Source organism: Scardinius erythrophthalmus (assembly GCF_964197995.2).
Source record: "Scardinius erythrophthalmus genome assembly, chromosome: 5".
NCBI classification, from domain to species: Eukaryota; Metazoa; Chordata; class Actinopteri; order Cypriniformes; family Leuciscidae; genus Scardinius; species Scardinius erythrophthalmus.
The window spans coordinates 51,940,494-51,962,624 of NC_138225.1; the positions used below are offsets into that span (position 1 = coordinate 51,940,494).

At 38.2% G+C, this 22,131-nt stretch overlaps 1 protein-coding gene across 6 annotated transcripts in view; it reads left to right on the forward strand.

Moving 5' to 3' along the window:
* LOC308690611 (protein NLRC3-like) overlaps positions 1-20,350 on the forward strand; it is a 61,046-nt gene extending 40,696 nt beyond the window's left edge. For all 6 annotated transcript variants that reach the window (XM_081365183.1, XM_081365182.1, XM_081365179.1 and 3 more), the window contains 4 exons: positions 3,645-3,818; positions 12,017-12,190; positions 15,608-15,781; positions 18,444-20,350. In XM_081365183.1, the coding sequence (XP_081221309.1) occupies positions 3,645-3,818; positions 12,017-12,190; positions 15,608-15,781; positions 18,444-18,450 (529 nt within the window). In that variant the 3' untranslated portion in view covers positions 18,451-20,350. The remainder of the gene's footprint in view (positions 1-3,644; positions 3,819-12,016; positions 12,191-15,607; positions 15,782-18,443) is intronic.
* The last annotated feature ends 1,781 nt before the right edge of the window (positions 20,351-22,131 follow it).

Below are 22,131 nucleotides of genomic sequence, written 5' to 3' on the forward strand. Positions count from 1 at the left end.
TAATAATCGCTGTCTGTTGGACCACGGCTTCATTATGAAATTCTCGTCGGCGATATAAAGTGAAAATCGACAATATTGTGTCCAAAAAGTAACTCACAATGTTAACTTTACTATTAATTTATCTGTTGTATAAAATATATAGCACATTTGCAATTGTGCAAAGGAAACCGGTGTTGTGCCGAATTTCGACTCCCTGCCAAATTATTACCCCCCTCGTTGAAGTCAGTACCTGATTGCCTAATCCTAACCCCACCCCTAATCCTAGCCCCTCCCCCACAACTAATCTAAACCTACCAATACTAGGGGGGTAATAATTTGGCAGGGGTAGAAATTCGGCACGACACCGGCACTGTCTTAATAAGCGAGTTGTACATCTTAATATATATTGTTTTAATATATACCCACTCATGTGATATTCTAATATAAACAACATAATATGATATAAATATAAGACAAAAACTCATTTGGGGGCATCTATAACTGCACTGACACATCACGCAGTGAAAGCAAGCATGAGAGACAAATGCAATGTCAGCTCGCACTCGCAGTGCCTCGTAGTTAAAACAATGATTACAATATCATCATAGTTCACAGACAATATCGCACACTCCTAAGCACATAAAGACTGAACTTACAATTGAACTGACATTTACTCATTTTCTTCTCTCCTCTCGCGTGCAGGAGACAAACGTGGGCTAATATGCTGCCGTAAGTGACGCGAATTGTCACGTGAACAAGCAAATCCACAAAGATAGAATTAAAAAAAATAATACGTAGGCCTACGCTAATTCGCCTTTGGCTAAGCCACGCCCTAGAATGTAGATTGACCAATCACAGCGCAGCCAAGAACGAGCTCCGACAGAGGTCCGACACTTTTTCACAGCGCTCCATTGACTTTAACGCAGGCGTCTCATATTTTTGGTCTCGGCAGGCTATTACCGTCGTAGTTTTATCAAAAATATGGTTAAACGTTGTGCCTGGGGCATTTGTAACACAGATACGCGTTTCCCAGAGAGGTTGGAGTTGGGTGTCCGTTTTTTTCCCTTCCCAAAACCGATTTCAAATCCTGACAAGTGTCGTCTTTGGATTAAACTGTGTGTGGACGTCCTCACAGTCAGCTAAACCCCTCAAGGATCAACAAGCACACTTTTGTGTGCTCTAAGGTAAATTTTCTTTTAACCTTCCCGTCAAGTTATAAGTTATAATGCTAGTTAGACAGTTTTATGCTGTTTTAGGTTATGATTTCGGTTCTCTACCCTAATTACGTTAATGAAGAATCAAGGTGCTAGCAAGCAAGCTAAAGCGAGTTTAGTTATCACGTAACGTAAGTCAGGATTGTATGTTTTGACTAGCGGCTGGATGTTAGCTAACTGTGTTATTCAAGATACAAACACCTAACGTTAACGTTAGGTGTTTGTATCTTGAATAACAAAGTTAGCTAAACAAACAGCATATAACTGTCTAACTAGTATAACTTTACAGTAAGGTTAAAATCTAAATTTACCTTAGAGCACACAAAAGTGTGCTTGTTGATCCTTGAGGGGTTTAGCTGACTGTGAGGACGTCCACACACAGTTTAATCGAAAGACGACACTTGTCAGGATTTGAAATCGGTTTTGGGAAGGGAAAAAAACGGACACCCCCCTCCAACTTCCCTGGGAAACGCGTATCTGTGTTACAAATGCCCCAGGCACAACGTTTAACCATATTTTTGATAAAACTACGACGGTAATAGCCTGCCGAGACCAAAAATATGAGACGCCTGCGTTAAAGTCAATGGAGCGCTGTGAAAAAGTGTCGGACCTCTGTCGGAGCTCGTTCTTGGCTGCGCTGTGATTGGTCAATCTACATTCTAGGGCGTGGCTTAGCCAAAGGTGAATTAGATAGTTTTAATTTCGAAGTCAAAGTGTCATCTAAAATTTAAGACCTTTCATAACATTTTTTTAAAAAAAAATAGATTTTTAAGACTTTTTATGGCCTTAAATTTAAAAAATCTTTTTAATCTAAAATATCTTTTTAAAAAAGACTTTTTAAGGATCTGCGGGGACCCTGTATAAACCCTTATCTTATCTTTTGCCACATATAACAACAATCATTATTTATAAGCATAGCAATTATTATTCAATAAGAGACAATAAAGAATTAAATGAAAGTTTGAAAGTTTATTAAATTAACTAAAATTATACATTTATAACTATACAAATAATTACATACTGCATTCAGTACAACACCATTATTTGATCAGAACTTTTTGATCAGAAAATAAGCCGTCGTGCTAAATCGTGTTTAATAGACAGCATGACCAGGGGTGCGTTTCCCGAAAGCATCGTTGGCCAACCATGGTCGCAAGTTCCGTCGTTACCAATAGAGTTCAATGGACATTGCGATGAACTTGCGACCATAGTTGGCTAACGATGCTTTCGGGAAACGCACCCCAGACCATTTAGTCTTTCCTGAGACAGTGTTCACTAAAACATTGACAGGATCATTGAATCAGTGATTTGAACTCGGTAAACCAAATCACTTCTGTTCATGACTGAATCATCTAGACTGGTTTTATTAACGGGTTTCTCCTATTCACTGCAATGAACCGACTCAAATGATTCATTCACGAATCGCACATCATTACAAATGTATACCTATGACTAGAACGAAATCGTAAATGTTGATCGATTCCTCACAGAAATTGGCTCAGAGGCTTCAGAGAGCCTAAATATATACATCACTGGACTAGTTTTATTGTCACTTGGTGATTTTCCGTTTCCGCACTGTGTCGTATCTGAATAACCCGCGAACGAACACACACACTTGGCACACACTATAATGAATACCTGTTCTTTAAAGCATTCTTCCTAAAAGATTATTTTACGAAGTAAATACCAAAATCATCCAGGAAATGTCTGGTTCACTATCTTTGTGAGGACTCTCCATAGACTTAATGTTTTTTATACAGTACAAACTGTATATTCTATCTCCTTGCACTAACCCTACCCATCACAGAAAACTTTCTGTATTTTTACATTTTCAAAAAAATATAATTTAGTATGTTTATTAACCCATTCCCCTCATGGGGACCGCTGGCTGGTCCCCACAATGGAGGTGATCTCAGGTTTTACTATCCTTGTGGGGACATTTGGTTCCCACAATGTAATATAAATCAAACGCACACACACACACACACACACACACACACACACACACACAAATGTTTCTCAAAATGCTTACAAATACATTAATCACACACACACACACACACACACACACACACACACACACACACACACACACACACACACACACACACACACACACACACACACACACACACGCTCCTTAAAATGTTTACAAATACATTAATCACACACACACACGTTCCTTAAAATGTTTACAAATACATTAAGCATTAAAGCACACTCACACACACGTTGGGTTTCCATGTTTTATGGGGATTTTCCATAGAAATAATGATTTTTATACTGTACAAACTGTATATTGAATACCCTAATCCTAACTGATGTAATTTAACAACTTGTTTCTAATGAATATTTGTATATATTTCATATTGACAGCATTATGTTATTTATTTTGTAAGTGTCATGTTTATCTCTGGATATAGGCTTAATGTGTGTCATTGTTCTCTACAGGTTGATAAGGTGTGGTGTCACAGATGAAGGTTGTGTTGCTCTGGCTTCAGCTCTGAGATCAAACCCCTCACACCTGAGAGATCTGAATCTGTCTGAGAATAAACTAGGAGACTCAGGAGTGAAGCTGTTTTCTGCTGGACTGGCGAATCCTCACTGTAAACTGGAGGAACTGTGGTAAGATCATCTCTACCATAAAGACTCGGAGTGAATAAGGATTAATATGTATAGTAGATAGTGTATACACTATATCTTTGGTGTAAGCCCCATCCGGTGGTTCAGAGACAGACTCCAGCTTGAGCCGTCAGATCCTGCCGGCGGGAGAAGGCAGCGGTGAGGAGTCTCCCTGAAGAGGAACATTTACATCTCACTATATTATTACAGGGTACCCGCGGGGTCTTAAAAGCATTGAAAAAGTCTTAAATTTGATAATCTCAAATTAAGGCCTTAAAGGGGACCTTTTATGCCCCTTTTCACAAGATGTAAAATAAGTCTCTGATGTCCCCAGAGTGTGTATGTGAAGTTTTAGCTCAAAATACCCCGCAGAATTTTATTTACAGCACGTTTAAATCATCATTTTTTGGGTCTGTGAAAAACACACTGTTTTACTGCTTCTCCTTTAATGCTAATGAGCTGCTGGTTCACGGCACAGGGGGCGGAGCCTAAGCAGCCGCGATCAGAGCCAGAACAGGGAAGATGATAATAATAAAACAGACAGTCACAGTAATGGTGTTCATTTCGACCATAAAAATGCCTACAGAGTCAGAGAATATATGATGCATGGAGTTGGAACAGGTATAGTTTAGTTTAATTACGATTATAACATATTTGGCATTGCTTGTATACACTATTAATGCAAGCCTGCTGTATAGGACTCCGTCTGACCATCTGAATTGTCTGAATGATGACACAAAATATACTGGTGAGTTTAATAAAGTTTACTGTATGTCACACAAAAGATGAAGCATCAGTTTTTCTTTAGAAAATCACTGTTAGAGCTGAGTAAACAGTATAAGAAGTGCATAAGTAACTTACATACATTTCTGTAGAGTTGAGGGAGCATTTTCTTTGAAAACAAAATGAATCCACCTCGTCTTCAGTGGCTGGCAGATTTCAAGAGTAAATAAAGAGAGCTATGTGAATGAATACATCCAGCTACAACACCTTCAACGCTTGGGAGATGCTTCGACGCTTCTCGTGAGTGCATTGCTGCAGCAATGGCTGATGTGTACAACTCGCAGTGAACTCGGTCAGGGCGGGTCTAAGTTATAACGGCAGTGTCAGTCAACACTCGTAGGCGGGGCCTGTGGCTTTAGTGATGTCACTAAAGCCACATTCTGAAAACGGGTCGTTTGGAGAGACTGCTTATGATTTATGGGGATTTAAAAAAAAGGAGTGAGTGGATTTTTATAACTGTAGGCTGGTTGTGTACACACACTGCCAACACACATTTATGTCCAAACACCAAACAAAAGTGAATTTTGCATAAATAGGTTCCCTTTAAAAGCCTTGAATTTGGTTTACAAAGTCTTGTATTTCGTTACAAAGGTCTTACATTTTTTTTGCCTTTTCTATGATTAAGTGCATACCGTAACAAAATTAACTGTTACTAATGTAGACTAATTAAAAATTAGTCGCTTAATGTTGAGTGCACCTCGCGCTCCACATCATAGAAGAACGTGCGAAAGCGTGCGCACCCGTTACGATGGTTACTAATCAGAGCTTTTCTGTTAAAAGAACATGTTTTCTACCCGGTCTTTCTTCAGTAGTATCTGGCCACAGCCATCCACGCGCGCTCTCTCTACATTGTTGAAGAAGCGCGGATGATCTGAAAACACAGATAAGCTGGAGTTCAGCGATCTTCATTTGAGAAGATCTGTCACGAGCCGCTTGCGCTGTTTGTGCGACTAAATCTGCGATCAAAATGCAGGCTGATATACAGCAGTGTTTTTAATGTTGATCATTATGCGAGCAAGAATGCAATGTTTCCCGACTATCCACACAATTTCAAATGTGACATTGATTTTATACAACAGTAAAAAAAAAAAAGAAAAAAAAAAGGGTAACATTAAGTGATGTACTACATTTTAAACAGTATTGTCAGGCTTATTGCTCTATTTTGCAACAAAATCTGTGGCTTTGACAAAGACAATGAGTTACCGCCACCTACTGGCGATTTTAATATCATATTTTTATTAATATTAAACGTTTTTTAACATTGAATATTTATTGAACATTGTTTTATTTAAAGCATTATTTATTTTTTAAAGCTATTATAAAGGTGAAAAATGAAATGGAAAAATCGATTAAATGGGGCAAATATTGTCCCTTAATGGAAAGATGTGACTGCAGTCTAAGTGGAAGAGAGGGTACGGCACGCTAAAAAATTGGAGAACTAAGGAAAAGGGATATGTAGAATTGCACAAGTGCTACTGCTAAAGAGTGCAATGTCAATACAGCCTGTTAGCTTAATTTTAATTTCTCATAAGCTTAATCGAATTGGCCTAGAGAGAATAATTATGACATTTTCTGTCTAAAGACTACATATAAAATAGCTACCAAAATTAAAGTAACTGCAGTTTGACTAAAAGTAATGACTAAAAGTTGACAAAAAATGTAAACACATTTCGTCAACTAAAACTATGAAAGGCAGAATGACTCAAATGTGACTAAGACCAATACGCATTTTCGTCTGAAGATGAAGAGTAAGACTAAATCAAAAATGGCTGCCGAAATTAACATTGGCCTACACACACGTGTGCGCTACAATGCTGCTGCGTATGTATTAAATATGACTGATAATTTAAATAAAATGTTTTATTTAATTCAAGTAGTCTACTTGTACATAATTATTTTTTAGGGTTTAAAATGTATACAGACTTGACATTTTCCCCTCATACTTCTGTCGGAATTGGTACGAAGTTGGCATTGAATTTCATTTGAAATGGTATTAAAAAGGTCTTAAAAAGCCTTGAATTTAAGTTGGAGGATCCTGGGGGTACCCTGTATTAAAACTAACAGTTAAATAAACCGGACGAACTACAAACCAGACAACAGATGCAGGATACAGTGAAGGTTTTTTTTTAAATTACAAATGTTTGCTGTAAATCAACTTGCCTTGTAATGCTTGTGCACAGGCCCGTCGCGACAAGACAGGCAAACCAAGCAATTGCTTGGGGCCCCGAGCTGGCCTGGGGCCCCAAGACAACGACTGGTTAAGAATAAAATGCAACGACAAACTGTGAGCGCCCCTTTGATAGTCAATGCAGTAAAGTGCAATGACACTGTTATCGGGATCCCCCTCAAGGGGGCCCCCCTCAGTAGTCGCTGACAGCAGCCAGCCAACCACGTGATCTCTGCTGCCGGCAAAATACAAAACCTCCTCGGAAGTTATCATGAAGCGAATTATGCTTCAGGAAGACAGAAAAGAAAGAAGTTAAAGGTAAAAAAATATAGTGATACGTGATAAATTACACTGGATAAAATAGCTCTACTTGTCTTGTACAAATGGTGTACTTTTGCAGCAGGTAGGCTAGCAAAAAATATGTTTATGTTAGCTATCTGCCTGACGGCAAATGCTGCTTGTAACGAACAGTTAGTGCAACTTTTTTTTTCGAAAGGACGGAATATGGTTACATACTATAATATGTTTTTTTAACGGGATAAGGAAGACGCAGATCTGTTCCAGAATCACTGTTTATCGTATTTAATGACATGACATTGCTATAGCTTTGTAATAGGTTTTGATGAAAGTGGCATGCTATACTAACTATTCCACCGTTATAATCTATTTCCCAAATGGGGGTTAGGAAAACCACACAATAAATTCCGTGCATCAAACATTACCTCGGGATGTTTTTAAGCATTGGTAGTTGTGAAAGCAGCTGCATCCCTTCCCTTCTAATATCAAAATAAGAATAATATAAAATCCATAAAATCCATATCAAAATATGGAATTGCTAACATATCTTTTCGGTAACACTTTTTTATAATCAAATCAAATCAAGTATATTTGTATAGCGCTTTTCACAATACAGATTGTATCAAAGCAGCTTCACAGTATTACATTAAAATAAAATAATACAACAAAGTTTGTTTAATATCCCCAACTGAGCAAGCCAAAGGCAACAGTGGCAAGGAACCGAAAAAACTCCATCAAGTGACCTAATGGTGTCCTAAAACTCCATCAGGTGACCTAATGGAGAAAAAAAAAAACTTGGGAGAACCCAGGCTCAGTCAGGGGTAATAACCAGCATTAATAGATGGTAAATTGTTAGTCTTTAATTTAATCTTTAGTTAATTGTCATTTAACTGTTAGCAAACAAGTCTTTTTACTTAATAAATACTTGTAAGTTAATCCATCTATAAACATTATTTAACCAGAAAGAGGCAGAGGTACATGATTTTTTCATAGCTTATCTTAAAGGAACACTCCACCGTTTTTTGAAATAGGGATTAATCACCTTCTTTCCTACATTTAGATAGGTGGGCAAATGCATTTTTGTCTCAGTGCATGCATTGTTTTAGTTTGACAGGGTCGGCGCTAGCTTAGCTTAGCATAATGAATGGAATCCTTTGGAGTAAAAGTAATATATAAAAAAAAAAACCCCACCTAATTACTTCTTGTGGCCTGCGTATTCACAACGAGTACAAATAGCGATGCAGATTAACACTAGGCGATTTCCTATGCAGATATTGACTTGGGACTATATTAGGGGGAAGCACAGGCGAAGCACTGCTACTTGGGCGCAGAGATATCACGCCCAAGTAGCAGTGCTTCGCCTGTGCTTCCCCCTAATATAGTCCTTAATATATAAGTCAATATCTGCCTAGGAAATTGCCTAGTGTTAATCTGCATCGCTATTTGTACTCGTTGTGAATACGCAGGCCACAAGAAGTAATTAGGTGGGTTTTTTTTTTTTATATATATTACTTTTACTCAGGACATGCTAGCTGGCAACAAAGGATTCCATTCATTGTGCTAAGCTAAGCTAGCGCCGACCCTGTCAAACTAAAACAATGCATGTACTGAGACAAAAATGCATTTGCCCACCTATCTAAATGTAGAAAAGAAGGTGGATAAGCCCTATTTCAAAAAACGGTGGAGTGTTCCTTTAATGTGCTAGTGTCGGGATATAGGCTTCTGTAGTGACAGTTTATGCAAATATGACATTATTTTTAAGTTATCAATGGATCTTGAACAGTTACTTCAAGGTTACTGCAAATGTTCAATTGTTGAAAATGTTAAAAATTTTATGCACAGTATATGCAACTGCAGTATTTGCACTGTAAACATTTTTTATTTATATAAAGTGTGGGTGAACTATGGCTAAGCTGCGGTGGGGGGGGGGGGTATTGGGGGGGCCTCCATGTCCATTTTGCTTGGGGCCCCCAAATTCCTTCAAACGGCCCTGCTTGTGCAAACAGACCCTTGTAAAAGCTTGAGCATCGCCTCAGAATGTGTGTGTGCAGCTGAAAAGAGGGAAGTGGTGTGTGTTTCACCTGAACCAGTGCTGACACCATATCAGATTTATCACTACATGATTATCATGGCCAAAATAACACACAATAACAGTATATCACCATATCTATGTAAAATCTTGAAAATAATAATAATGCTATCAGTCAAATTCATCTTTACTTTGTTTATTTTGTGTTATTTTTGAACAAGAAGAATCACTCCATCACACACAAAAGGAACAATTACACTTAATGCGACCGGTTTGAAATAATGGCAACACTTTATCACAAGTATAGTTACACAGCGCTTATAAATCATTTTCAAACTATTAGTTTATAGTTAATGAATAGTATATAATAATATATAAGCTGTAGTTAATATATTAAGAGACTATATACAAATAGCAAATTCTTGGTTCACTGTCACTGTAATTAACCAAGTATTATTGTTTAATAAGCTCTTATGTAAAGAGTTAGATAATGCTTTGTTAACAACGTATTAACCATAAATAGTTCTCACTCTAGATTAGGTCACTAGATTTACACTAGACTATGGGTAAAAGTTAAATCATACTCTTATACAGACTGTACATGATGTATAAGATCATAAGTCATATTTACAAATTCAGTTCATCACATCTTTCTGAGTTTTATTTCAGAAGCATCATACAGTGCTACATTCTCTTGATTAAATAATTCAATTACAAATACATGTTTTAAGAGTCAGTTGTCGTCACCTAGTGTCGGAATAATGTAATCGATAAATGCGTTATTTTAGGCACCAAGTTTCTATCAAAGGCTGATTTACTCTATTTTGATCACTATCGTAGACATCAGTGTTTATATTTGCACTTTAAACTTTTATCCCAGTACTTCTATGATAATTTGAACTATTGTATCACCGAAATAATGATACTATTATGAGGTTTAAAGATCTTTTGTGAGGCTGTTTCATGACAACTCTCTCTGGGTCAGCGGCAGCGCCAACACAGATTTGAATGATGCGATATGATTTTGTCAAAGGTTTAATAGACAAATTGAAAGATTGTGTGGATGTTTGAATGGAGATCACAGTATTTTAAAGATGAATCGTGCAGCTCTACTGTCTTATCTCTCTCTCAGCATATGAGTAGCGCGAGCAGGGCCGGCTTTGCCGACAGGCGACACAGGCGGCCGCCTGGGGCGCCATCTGCTGGACGGGGCGCAAAATTGCATTAAAAAAAAAAAGTTAATTAAATGTATCGTATTATGAAAGCTGCGCACACGCTGTACACTTTTACTGTGCACTGTCCACACACTGTTTGTATTTGTCCATTTCTTTTACTAGATTATACAATCCTAAAAAACGACTGAGTCACTCTGACAGCTGTCAAACTCACGCGCGTTGCTCAGCAACCGGGAGTGGCGCGAAAACATCTGACAGCTGGTTTTAGCGCTTTAAATGATGGGGTAAAAGTCCGGGGGCGCGCGCCGTACCGGTTTCAAGCATAGACTGTAAAAAAAGACAGAGAATGTCTGTGCCATAGAGAGAAATCTCTCTATGGCTCTGACCGAGTAACCATATTATTCGCCACACCGTAAAAAAAAAAAAAAGCCTAAATATATACATCACTGGACTAGTTTTATTGTCGCTTGGTGATTTTCCGTTTCCGCACTGTGTCGTTTCTGAATAACCCGCGAACGAACACACACACTTGGCACACACTATAATGAATACCCGTTCTTTACAGCGTGCTTCCTAAAAGATTATTTTACGAAGTAAATACAAAAATCATCCAGGAAATTATGGAGTTCTGCTGGACCCTTACTGTGCGTTCACACCGCCGGCGGCGAGAGCGTCAAAGTGGCCGGAAGCCATTCATTTTCAATGAGAGCCGGCGGCGAGCTCCGGCGAGGGCGGCGCGGCGCGTCTTGGACGGCGAGAGCGGCGAGAAGAGTTGAAATCAAGTCAACTTTATGGTAATAAGCTATGACGCGGTTCGGCGGCAACGGCGGCAACCAGTCGGAATGTAGAAGTCCTCCGCCTGAGGGAATACGAGAGAACACAATTCTGTAAACTTTGGTTCCCACCACATTAGTTCCTAAGCAAAATGGAGGAAAAATTTATAATTTCTGTTGCGGGTTTCCCGTTATTGTACGACTTGTCATCCATGGTGTTGTCAGTTTGATTAGAAAAAGCTGCGCAACACTATTTATAGGCAACATTTTCGCGCTAGAACTTATTTGAACTAAAAACGCTTGTTTTTTAAGCAGGAATGCAATTCATTTGCTCAAAATAATAATGATTTTTACCAATTACAGCAACGGTTTTTGCGGCCCCTTTAAATAAAGTTTTTTATAAAATCACGCATTCTAATCTACGTCAGAGCGTCAGAGCGTCCCCGAATCTTTCTACGGCGTCGGTGACAGGGCGGCGAGAGCGAATTTTGCCGCTCTCGCCGGCGGCGGTGTGAACGTACAGTTACAATCATCCCAATCCTCCCCTGCTAACACACACACACACACACACACACACACACACACACACACACACACACACACACACACACACACACACACACGCTCCTTAAAATGTTTACAAATACATTAATCACACAGACACACACACTCACACACACATTCACACGTTCCTTAAAATGTTTACAAATACATTAAGCATTAAAGCACATTCACACACACACACACTCACACACACGTTGGGTTTCCATGTTTTATGGGGATTTTCCGTAGAAATAATGATTTTTATACTGTACAAACTGTATATTGAATCCCCTAATCCTAACTGATGTAATTTAACAACTTGTTTCTAATGAATATTTGTATATATTTCATATTGACAGCATTATGTTATTTATTTTTTAAGTGTCATGTTTATCTCTGGATATAGGCTTAATGTGTGTCATTGTTCTCTACAGGTTGATAAGGTGTGGTGTCACAGATGAAGGTTGTGTTGCTCTGGCTTCAGCTCTGAGATCAAACCCCTCACACCTGAGAGATCTGAATCTGTCTGAGAATAAACTAGGAGACTCAGGAGTGAAGCTGTTTTCTGCTGGACTGGCGAATCCTCACTGTAAACTGGAGAAACTGTGGTAAGATCATCTCTACCATAAAGACTCGGAGTGAATAAGGATTAATATGTACAGTAGATACAATATATCTTTGGTGTAAGCCCCATCCGGTGGTTCAGCGACAGACTCCAGCTTGAGCCGTCAGATCCTGCCGGCGGGAGAAGGCAGCGGTGAGGAGTCTCCCTGAAGAGGAACATTTGCATCTGCATATATTATTAAAACTAACAGTTAAATAAACCTGACGAACTACAAACCAGACAACAGATGCAGGATACAGTGAAGAGGGTTTTTAAATTACAAATGTTTGCTGTAAATCAACTTGTCTTGTAATGCTTGTGCAAACAGACCCTTGTAAAAACTTGAGCATCGCCTCAAAATGTGTGTGTGCAGCTGAAAAGAGGGAAGTGGTGTGTGTTTCACCTGAACCAGGGCTGTCACCATATCAGATTTATCACTACATGATTATCATGGCCAAAATAACACACAATAACAATATATCACCATATCTTTGGAAATCTTGAAAATAATAATAATGCTATCAGTCAAATTCATCTTTACTTTGTTTATTTTGTGTTATTTTTGAACAAGAAGAATCACTCCATCACACACAAAAGGAACAATTACACTTAATGCGACCGGTTTGAAATAATGGCAAAACTTTATCACAAGTATACAGTTACACAGCGCTTATAAATCATTTTCAAACTATTAGTTTATAGTTAATGAATAGTATATAATAATATATAAGCTGTAGTTAATATATTAAGAGACTATATACAAATAGCAAATTCTTGGTTCACTGTCACTGTAATTAACCAAGTATTATTGTTTAATTAGCTCTTATGTAAAGAGTTAGATAATGCTTTGTTAACAACGTATTAACCATAAATAGTTCTCACTCTAGATTAGGTCACGGAGAATCAGAAAACGTCATTAAGTGCTTTAATACAGCCTTTATTGGACATTAATTACATTAATATTAAGAGTTCCTTAAATGTTTACAAATACATTAAGCTTACACTTGTACACACACACACACACACACAAACTCTCTCTCTCTCTCTCTCTCTCTCTCTCTCTCTCTCTCTCTCACTCACAGTCACACACACACACACACACACACACACACACACACACGAGGGCTGGATACGATATGTACTGCAATTTTTAAGAATTGCATTTTTACAATATTGCGATTCGATATTGCAATGTATTTCTTCTTTTTTTACACTAGACTATGGGTAAAAGTTAAATCATACACTTATACAGACTGTACATGATGTATAAGATCATAAGTCATATTTACAAATTCAGTTCATCACATCTTTCTGAGTTTTATTTCAGAAGCATCATACAGTGCTACATTCTCTTGATTAAATAATTCAATTACAAATACATGTTTTAACAGTCACTTGTCGCCACCTAGTGTCGGAATAATGTAATCGATAAATGCGTTATTTTAAGCGCCAAGTTTCTATCAAAGACTGATTTACTCTATTTTGATCGCTATCGTAGACATCAGTGTTTATATTTGAACTTTAAACTTTTATCCCAGTACTTCTATGATAATTTGAACGATTGTATCACAGAAATAATGATACTATTATGAGGTTTAAAGACCTTTTGTGAGGCTGTTTCATGACGACTCTCTCTGGGTCAGCGGCAGCGCCAACACAGATTTGAATGTTGCGATATGATTTTGTCAAAGGTTTAATAGACAGATTGAAAGATTGTGTGGGTGTTTGAATGGAGATCACAGTATTTTAAAGATGAATCGTGCAGCTCTACTGTCTTATCTCTCTCTCAGCATATGAGTAGCGCGAGGGCTTTTCAGTGCTTTCAGTCTCACGTCTCTTCCACGCGTCCACTTGAAAGGGATATTACGTCACTCAACACTCATATGGTGTGTTCATGTCATCTTGTAAAGATTGTATTTACAAGTTGAACGCACATGAACGCCTCCACAATAGTCGCTTTTCCTCCGTCGGGCCGAACGGTTATTATAATGGTAATGAATCCTCAGCCGAACCGTGCTGGTAGAATCCATGAAGTAAAGTCGACCAAGTCCATTCTTTGATCAGATCTTTGAAAATAAGCCGTCGTGCTAAATCGTGTTTAATAGACAGCATGACCAGACCATTTAGTCTTTCCTGAGACAGTGTTCACTAAAACATTGACAGGATCGTTGAATCAGTGATTTGAACTCGGTAAACCAAATCAGTTCTGTTCATGACTGAATCATCTAGACTGGTTTATTAACGGGTTTCTCCTATTCACTGCAATGAACCGACTCAAATGATTCATTCACGAATCGCACATCAATACACATGTATACCTATGACTAGAACGAAATCGTAAATTTTGATCGATTCCTCACAGAAATTGGCTCAGAGGCTTCAGAAAGCCTAAATATATACATCACTGGACTAGTTTTATTGTCGCTTGGTGATTTTCCGTTTCCGCACTGTGTCGTTTCTGAATAACCCGCGAACGAACACACACACTTGGCACACACTATAATGAATACCCGTTCTTTACAGCGTGCTTCCTAAAAGATTATTTTACGAAGTAAATACCAAAATCATCTAGGAAATTATGGAGTTCTGCTGGACCCTTAGAATCGTCCCAATCCTCCCCTGCTAACACACACACACACACACACACACACACACACACACACACACACACACACACACACACACACACACACACACACACACACAAATGTTCCTCAAAATGCTTACAAATACATTAATCACACACACACACACACACACACACACACACACACACACACAAATGTTCCTCAAAATGCTTACAAATACATTAATCACACACACACACACACACACACACACACACAAATGTTCCTCAAAATGCTTACAAATACATTAATCACACACACACACACACACACACACACACACACACAAATGTTCCTCAAAATGCTTACAAATACATTAATCACACACACACACACACACACACACACACACACACACACACACACACACATTCACACGTTCCTTAAAATGTTTACAAATACATTAAGCATTAAAGCACATTCACATTCACACACACACACACACACACACACACACACACACACACACACACACACACACTCACACACACACATTCACACGTTCCTTAAAATGTTTACAAATACATTAAGCATTAAAGCACATTCACACACACACACACACACTCACACACACGTTGGGTTTCCATGTTTTATGGGGATTTTCCATAGAAATAATGATTTTTATACTGTACAAACTGTATATTGAATCCCCTAATCCTAACTGATGTAATTTAACAACTTGTTTCTAATGAATATTTGTATATATTTCATATTGACAGCATTATGTTATTTATTTTGTAAGTGTCATGTTTATCTCTGGATATAGGCTTAATGTGTGTCATTGTTCTCTACAGGTTGATAAGGTGTGGTGTCACAGATGAAGGTTGTGTTGCTCTGGCTTCAGCTCTGAGATCAAACCCCTCACACCTGAGATATCTGTATCTGTCTGAGAATAAACTAGGAGACTCAGGAGTGAAGCTGTTAAAGGATCTGGAGGATGATCCACATTATAAACTGGAGAAACTATGGTAAGAATAGTTTTTAACGATTTTCATCATCATATTTTCATTTAAAGTTCAAATGGCTGATTTACTCACTAGAAATATAAGTAAATTGGACCAGGTTCAGTAACACCACGTGTGTGTGTGAATATGTTGTCTGAGATCATCAGAGTCTTAAATTCAGCTTCAGTTTCTGTAGGTCTCTGAACTCTAAACTGTTTAATATGAGTTTAATTCTGCTCATACTGTTGTGACTGATATTATGTGACTAAAGGCCCTTTCACACCGGATGCGTAACGAAAAAGCGAATAGTTCGTGTGCGAATAGTTCGCGTCAAAACCCACAAAGTCCTTTTAGGCAAGTCGTGCCACTCGGCCGCCATCTTGGCAACGCCTCCGGGCAGCTATTTCGGACTAACAAGACCAGACTCCTATCTAAATGAATGGGCAGAGAGTCAAAACTGCACTTTCACTGGTCACCGGGACACAAAAACTGCATGTATAGAAACAGCAGTAAAATATGATAAAAATCGCTGAAAAAGTTTGATGACTTTGCCCCAAAATAAGGTTTAAAACGCCTTTTTCCCCACAGGTTATACTTTTACTACGCATGCGCAAGGATTCATGTTCATGACACCAACTTCATTCACGTCTCCAACTTCATTCACGTCTCTATCCAGAATGCCGGTGTTGTGCCAAGCAATTAAACAATTATATGTATTTAAATGTCTGAAACCTAAAATAAACATTATGTGGTTAAACACACTGAACAGTTGTGATAGAGCCTATGACAAGCGCTGAGCGCGTCCGTCTTTGGCTCAGCGCCAGTCACAGCGCGCAAGCACAGGTTGAATATGGCAGTTATGTCACGTCACTGTACATTCGCTCCTTATTGGTCAGCTGCTGACTGTTAAAAGCAGATGATTGGCTTTCCAGCGGGATAGGGCGGGACATGTGCATACAACCGCCATCTTTGCCGTTACGGGTTTTCCTTATATATTTGTATTGAGGATTGAGGAAGTGGCATGTCTCATATAAATTGTCTCTGAAACCCATCACATGAGCCGCGTAAACACGGTCTCTATCTCTATCTTTGACGATTAGCTTTCTATCCCAAATGTAGTTTAGCCTGCTAGCCTACACAGCACAGGACTATACAACAACTAAAACTATCACACAACATACTCACAGTCGTGATAACCGAGTTGGTTGGCAATGCTACGCCACACAATCATTGTCCTTGTAGTATATGATTGGCTGAAGTCTTTTCTGTCGCCGCAAAAGAAAAAAAAAAATCGACATCGAAACGGAAAAAAAAAGTAGTTTTTTCGCCGCAGCACATTCGCGTTCGGTGTGAATGCACTCATTACACAAACAGCTGATCAAAAAATAAAACCATCGCGCGAATTATTCGTGCGTAAAAATCGCATCCAGTGTGAAAGGGCCTTAATATTAATGTTATTTTCAGCTTTTCCCCTTTAACTGTCTCTATAGGCATCTTTACACAGCCGAGTTAAGGCTGCTCTAAAGCGGCTCTGTGTCTGCTCAAAGTTCTGTGTAAAGACACAATGCCGCATAAAAGCAAACTTAAAATATGACGGCGCGAGAATCAAGAAGCGGAAGACTAAACATATCGGCCTAGCTCCATATTGTTTTAGCCACATTAAAAAATGTCAGCCAACAAGGGACAATAAAGTAAAAGTGTCCTGTACTCACATCGTGAAGCAAACCACCAAAATAACAGAGTCGTCACGTGTGTAATCAAGTGGCTTTCGCCGTTTGTAATCTTCCTTTGAAGAGATTGGCAGATCAACGCGCCGCTACATTTCTCTCAGATACGGTAAATGCTTATTCGGCGTCACTGTGTTATATTATATTCCAAAAATCATCTTTTTGCGGACGATATTTCACTCACACACACGACCTGCCTGAAACGCTAACGACAGCAGAATTGTTCTTTCTGGCTCTTTGAAAAAAAAGAGAAACAAATCCTGTGGTGATCGACCCGGTGTAATAATTCATAATATATTTGTAGCATTTATTCAATCTGGAACAATTTTATTAAGAAATAGAAAATAGCTATTAGTACCACAGAATTATGACAAACATCAGAGCGTGAGATCGCTATATCACGCAGAGGAAATCTAAAATTCTGTATTTTTATTTATCTTGAGTTTTTCTCTTCGTCCATTTAATTACTTTTAAATTCATTTTATAACACTCTGTTAAAACTCTAGTTTTAAAATAGTAATGTTCAAAGTATTATTTCCCGCGATTTTAGTTCCTGTGTAAATGCATTTATGTTCTCCGCGTCAGAGAAGCGATAAACAATCTGTGTAAATGCACATTTTGTGATTTTATGCCGCTTCAGATTTGGTTTCTGTGCCGCTTCTTCTGTGTAAAGACGCCTTATGTGTGTGATAATCTGAGATTTGGGTTGTTATTAACTGATATTAAATGTGTAGTGGAGTGGATCATTTCTGCTGGTTCTGGATCAGCTGTCCGGTGTGTGAAAGAGACCTTTCATGTGCTTTTGATTTTGTAAAGTGACTTTGAGCATCAGATAGAAGCTATATGATCATGCTTGAGAATTAATTAATATAGATTATCTAGTTAGTTTTCTTATGAAAAGATGTGACAGACGTAATATCTCATACTGCATATGTGACTGTTTGTGTGTTTTATTTTAGGTATTAGATGACAGTCTGATCTTCTGATGATCTTCTGATGGTGAATAAGGATCTGTAAAAGCAATTTTTATCTCACTTGGAAAAACAGCATCACAGGTGTAAGACAACACTCAAAAGGCAAAATTGTAATATAGAAGAAAAGGCTTTATTCTTTGAGGAATCTTTTCGCAACCGCAGCCACCCAGATGTGAAACAGAAAGCCTACTGACATAATAAAACTGAGACATTTTATACAGGTTTCTGACATTCTTGACTCCTCCTTTCCCAGTCTCTGTAAATTTCCTTAAAGACATCTAGTATGGACTGGTTCTACCCCCCCCCCCTGGGCAGGTCATGCTGTTCTTTGTCCCTGAGAAGCCAAAAGGCCTTCATTTACAATCTAAATGACCTCCTGCTTTCCTCAGGAGGGGGCCTGGGACCCTACTATATGACATCCTGTATTCTTCGACTAAGATTCTTTCTCGTGCCTAGGTGTTTGTTATCTCCCCGGGCTATCTGGTTTATTACATCTGCTCTTTCCTACCCCCAATTCAGCTGTTAGAAATGCTTTTACACACACTCAAATGAAATCAACAAGTTTTAAATGAATGGACACAAGAACAATGAATTTTTCATTAACATCTCCCCCCTGTTTATCATTCTCTGATAACCAATAAAATAATAAAAATTCATTTCTGTTTTCTAATCAAACCCATTATACTATTAAATCTTTAAGAATAGAATTAATTCAAGTCTTAATTCAAGAACAGTTATACCCTTCATGTATATCAATACTAAGCCCTAATTTGATTCAATCAAATAAAATCGCAAAACTTTTCTTCAACCATTAATTGGTCAACATTTTCTCCAGATATGTTGATCATCTCGTTGCCTCATGGACGTTCCATCTTCACCAATATGACACTTTGCATGCCGTAGAGAGGATTTTTTCCAACGTTGGCAGGGGAGATTTGTTTCTAGCACATATCATTGATCCCCTACTTTATTCTTTGCGCTGGCGTGTGAGGTTGTTGATGTTGGTTGGTATAGTTTAGGTCAGATGCTTGGACCCAGGTCTAACATCCTTCAGTCATTTTCAAATCCTTACAAGATTTTCCCTTAGATCACGATCGCACCCCTACTGGAATGAGTCATTTACTGTCTACTGTCACCTGCGAATGGAGGCCTTAAGTGATTTTGTTAGTGAGCGCGTGTCGTGTCGTCCCTTTGGTGTGACCTGTGAAATTTTCAACCTGAAACATATCACCGGATAATTTCTTGCTCATTGAATAGCACTCAGGGTCCTTGTTCCCCTGAAAAAAACATTCAACCCATGTTGTTCATGTTAACAAAACAATACAGAATCAGTTCTGTTTGGTTCAATCCATCCTGACATCCTGCAAAATGAAAATTTTAAGTTAGGCATTACACAGGGTTTGGCACTGTTTCTTCACTTTGCTCATGCCATGCGCAAAAGTCTGCATCTTCTGTAAAGAAAAACAAATGTTGAGGTTATTGTTACATAGTTTTCTTTTGTCTGCTGTGCTGCCACATCTGCTCCGGCGTTTCCTGTCAAAACAATTCTTGTTATTAGCACACTTAAAATACAAACAATGCACACAATTAAACCCAATGTCCTCCCAACATTTATCTTCCCACCTGTGCGATGGCTTTCAGCAAATGTGAACCCCTTAGTAAACCAGATCTAGCTGGTTAATACAAATAAAGTTCTTCAAATAAACCCCTCCTGGACTTTTACTGTCCTCATATACCGATGAGGTCAAAGCTAGATAACCTCTCAGCCTGCTGTGAAGACAATGGGTTTAGCCCTTCCCCCCTGGATTTACTGTTTTTCCCACCTGTGAGGCCGAAATGTCTTTGTTTGTGGCCTGAATACAAATTATCCATACTAAAAAGTTCAAAGACTCATCTGACCACTTGTTTTACTGTGCGTTCTCCTGTTCCCGCCATGAGCATATTCATCCTCCTCTTGATGCACGACACCCATCTTGTGCATAAATTTAACATAATAAAATTCTCTTACTTTTATCAGACGCTTTTATTCATAGTGACTTCCATTTCAAAGTACACATTTACATTCTTATCAGTTCTTGCTTTCCCTCGGAAATTGAACCCATGACTTTGGCGTTACAAGCGCTAACGCTCTACTGTTTGAGCTATAGAAAACTGCAATATTTGTTCATATTTATTTGGTAACATTTGTTTGGATAAAGTTTGCTAACCCAAACGTTGTCCTTCAGCCAAGTTTCCCATCTTTCTCTGCCTCTGAAATAAAAATATTACTTAAGGCCACAATTTCATCTTCTTATCAAATTGTTTTTTAAGGCAACGGCCCCTAGTCTCACAGCGTTTCTTGATTTTTCAGGCCTATTGTTTGGTCTCTTAATCAACTGTCATCTACGAACATTCTCCCGGTCATCAATTGGTCAGGTCAGGTCGTGTACACTTTGTCAGCGTCAGTACACTTCGTCAACGTCAGTCGAATAACAATCTTCCCCTTTTTACAATACATAACTGTTAAGGGCTCTCTGGATAATCTGATATTTACTTAGCCTACTGTACGTGTTTGTTGCTGTCAAATTTATAACTTTTTCTCAACACATGACTGACGGCTATCTACGACTTCACAATTCTAATTTATCAATACTTAAACCTGTCCAGAAAGTAATTCAAATCTACTGCACATCATGAATGACCAAAATAATAATTAACAGACAGAGCTCGATGATCAATCAACTTAAAGCTCATCCTGTTCTGTGTTGCCTTCTCATCAGATTGACTCACAATCCTCAGCTTACTTTGTCATTTGCCTTAACCCATCTATAATGCTAAAACACTCTTTCCAGAGGTTAATGACACATGTATACACACTATTCAGACAGAATAGTTGTCCTAAACTAACACATACTGTACAAACATGAATTAACACTCACACTCATCCCTGACTATGAACTGCTCATATTTCTTATTCATATCTTTTCTCTAAAAAGATTTAAATTTTAAATGACATTTTAACCTTACATTTTCCTGTATCTTTTATCTAATGTTTTTATGGCCTCTTAACCAGTTTCAAAGCATGTCTGTTCATTATTCATCTGATTTTAGAAAAGTCAGCTGGATTGTTTTGGTGCATAATTATTACTTTGCTTCAGCTTTCTTTGGCTGACTGATAACAGAAGAACAGACAGAGTACCATCCTCTTCCTCCACTCAAGCAGTCTCTTTCTCTCTCATTATAAGCAAATAATCTTTTCAACAGCCTCCTAGGACTGTAACTAAAATAATCATAGTCATATTCAATCGTTCTATGATCTTTTCTAAGGTTATCTTTAGTTTAAATACTCAATTTACCTAACCTTTGTTTTCCAGAAAATTCTCTTGAGTCATCTTTAGCCACCACCATGTCTTATAGTGGTCCTTTGTCATGTCTAAATGATCTACAGGAGTCAGAACTGACACATTAGTTCAGCATCGACACAAATCTCTGTGTTTTCCTTGCTCATCAGGCAACTAACATTACAACTTTTTTTTTTTTTTTTTTTTTTTTTTTTTTTCAAGCTGTCTCCACAACAGATAACCACTAGTTCAATGGTCTCTGCTGGCTCCTGAATGCCCATTCAGATCAGCTCTTAACCTATAATTGTCTTTTCTTCAGGGTGTTGTCCCCTGGCATAGTTGCAGACACTTGT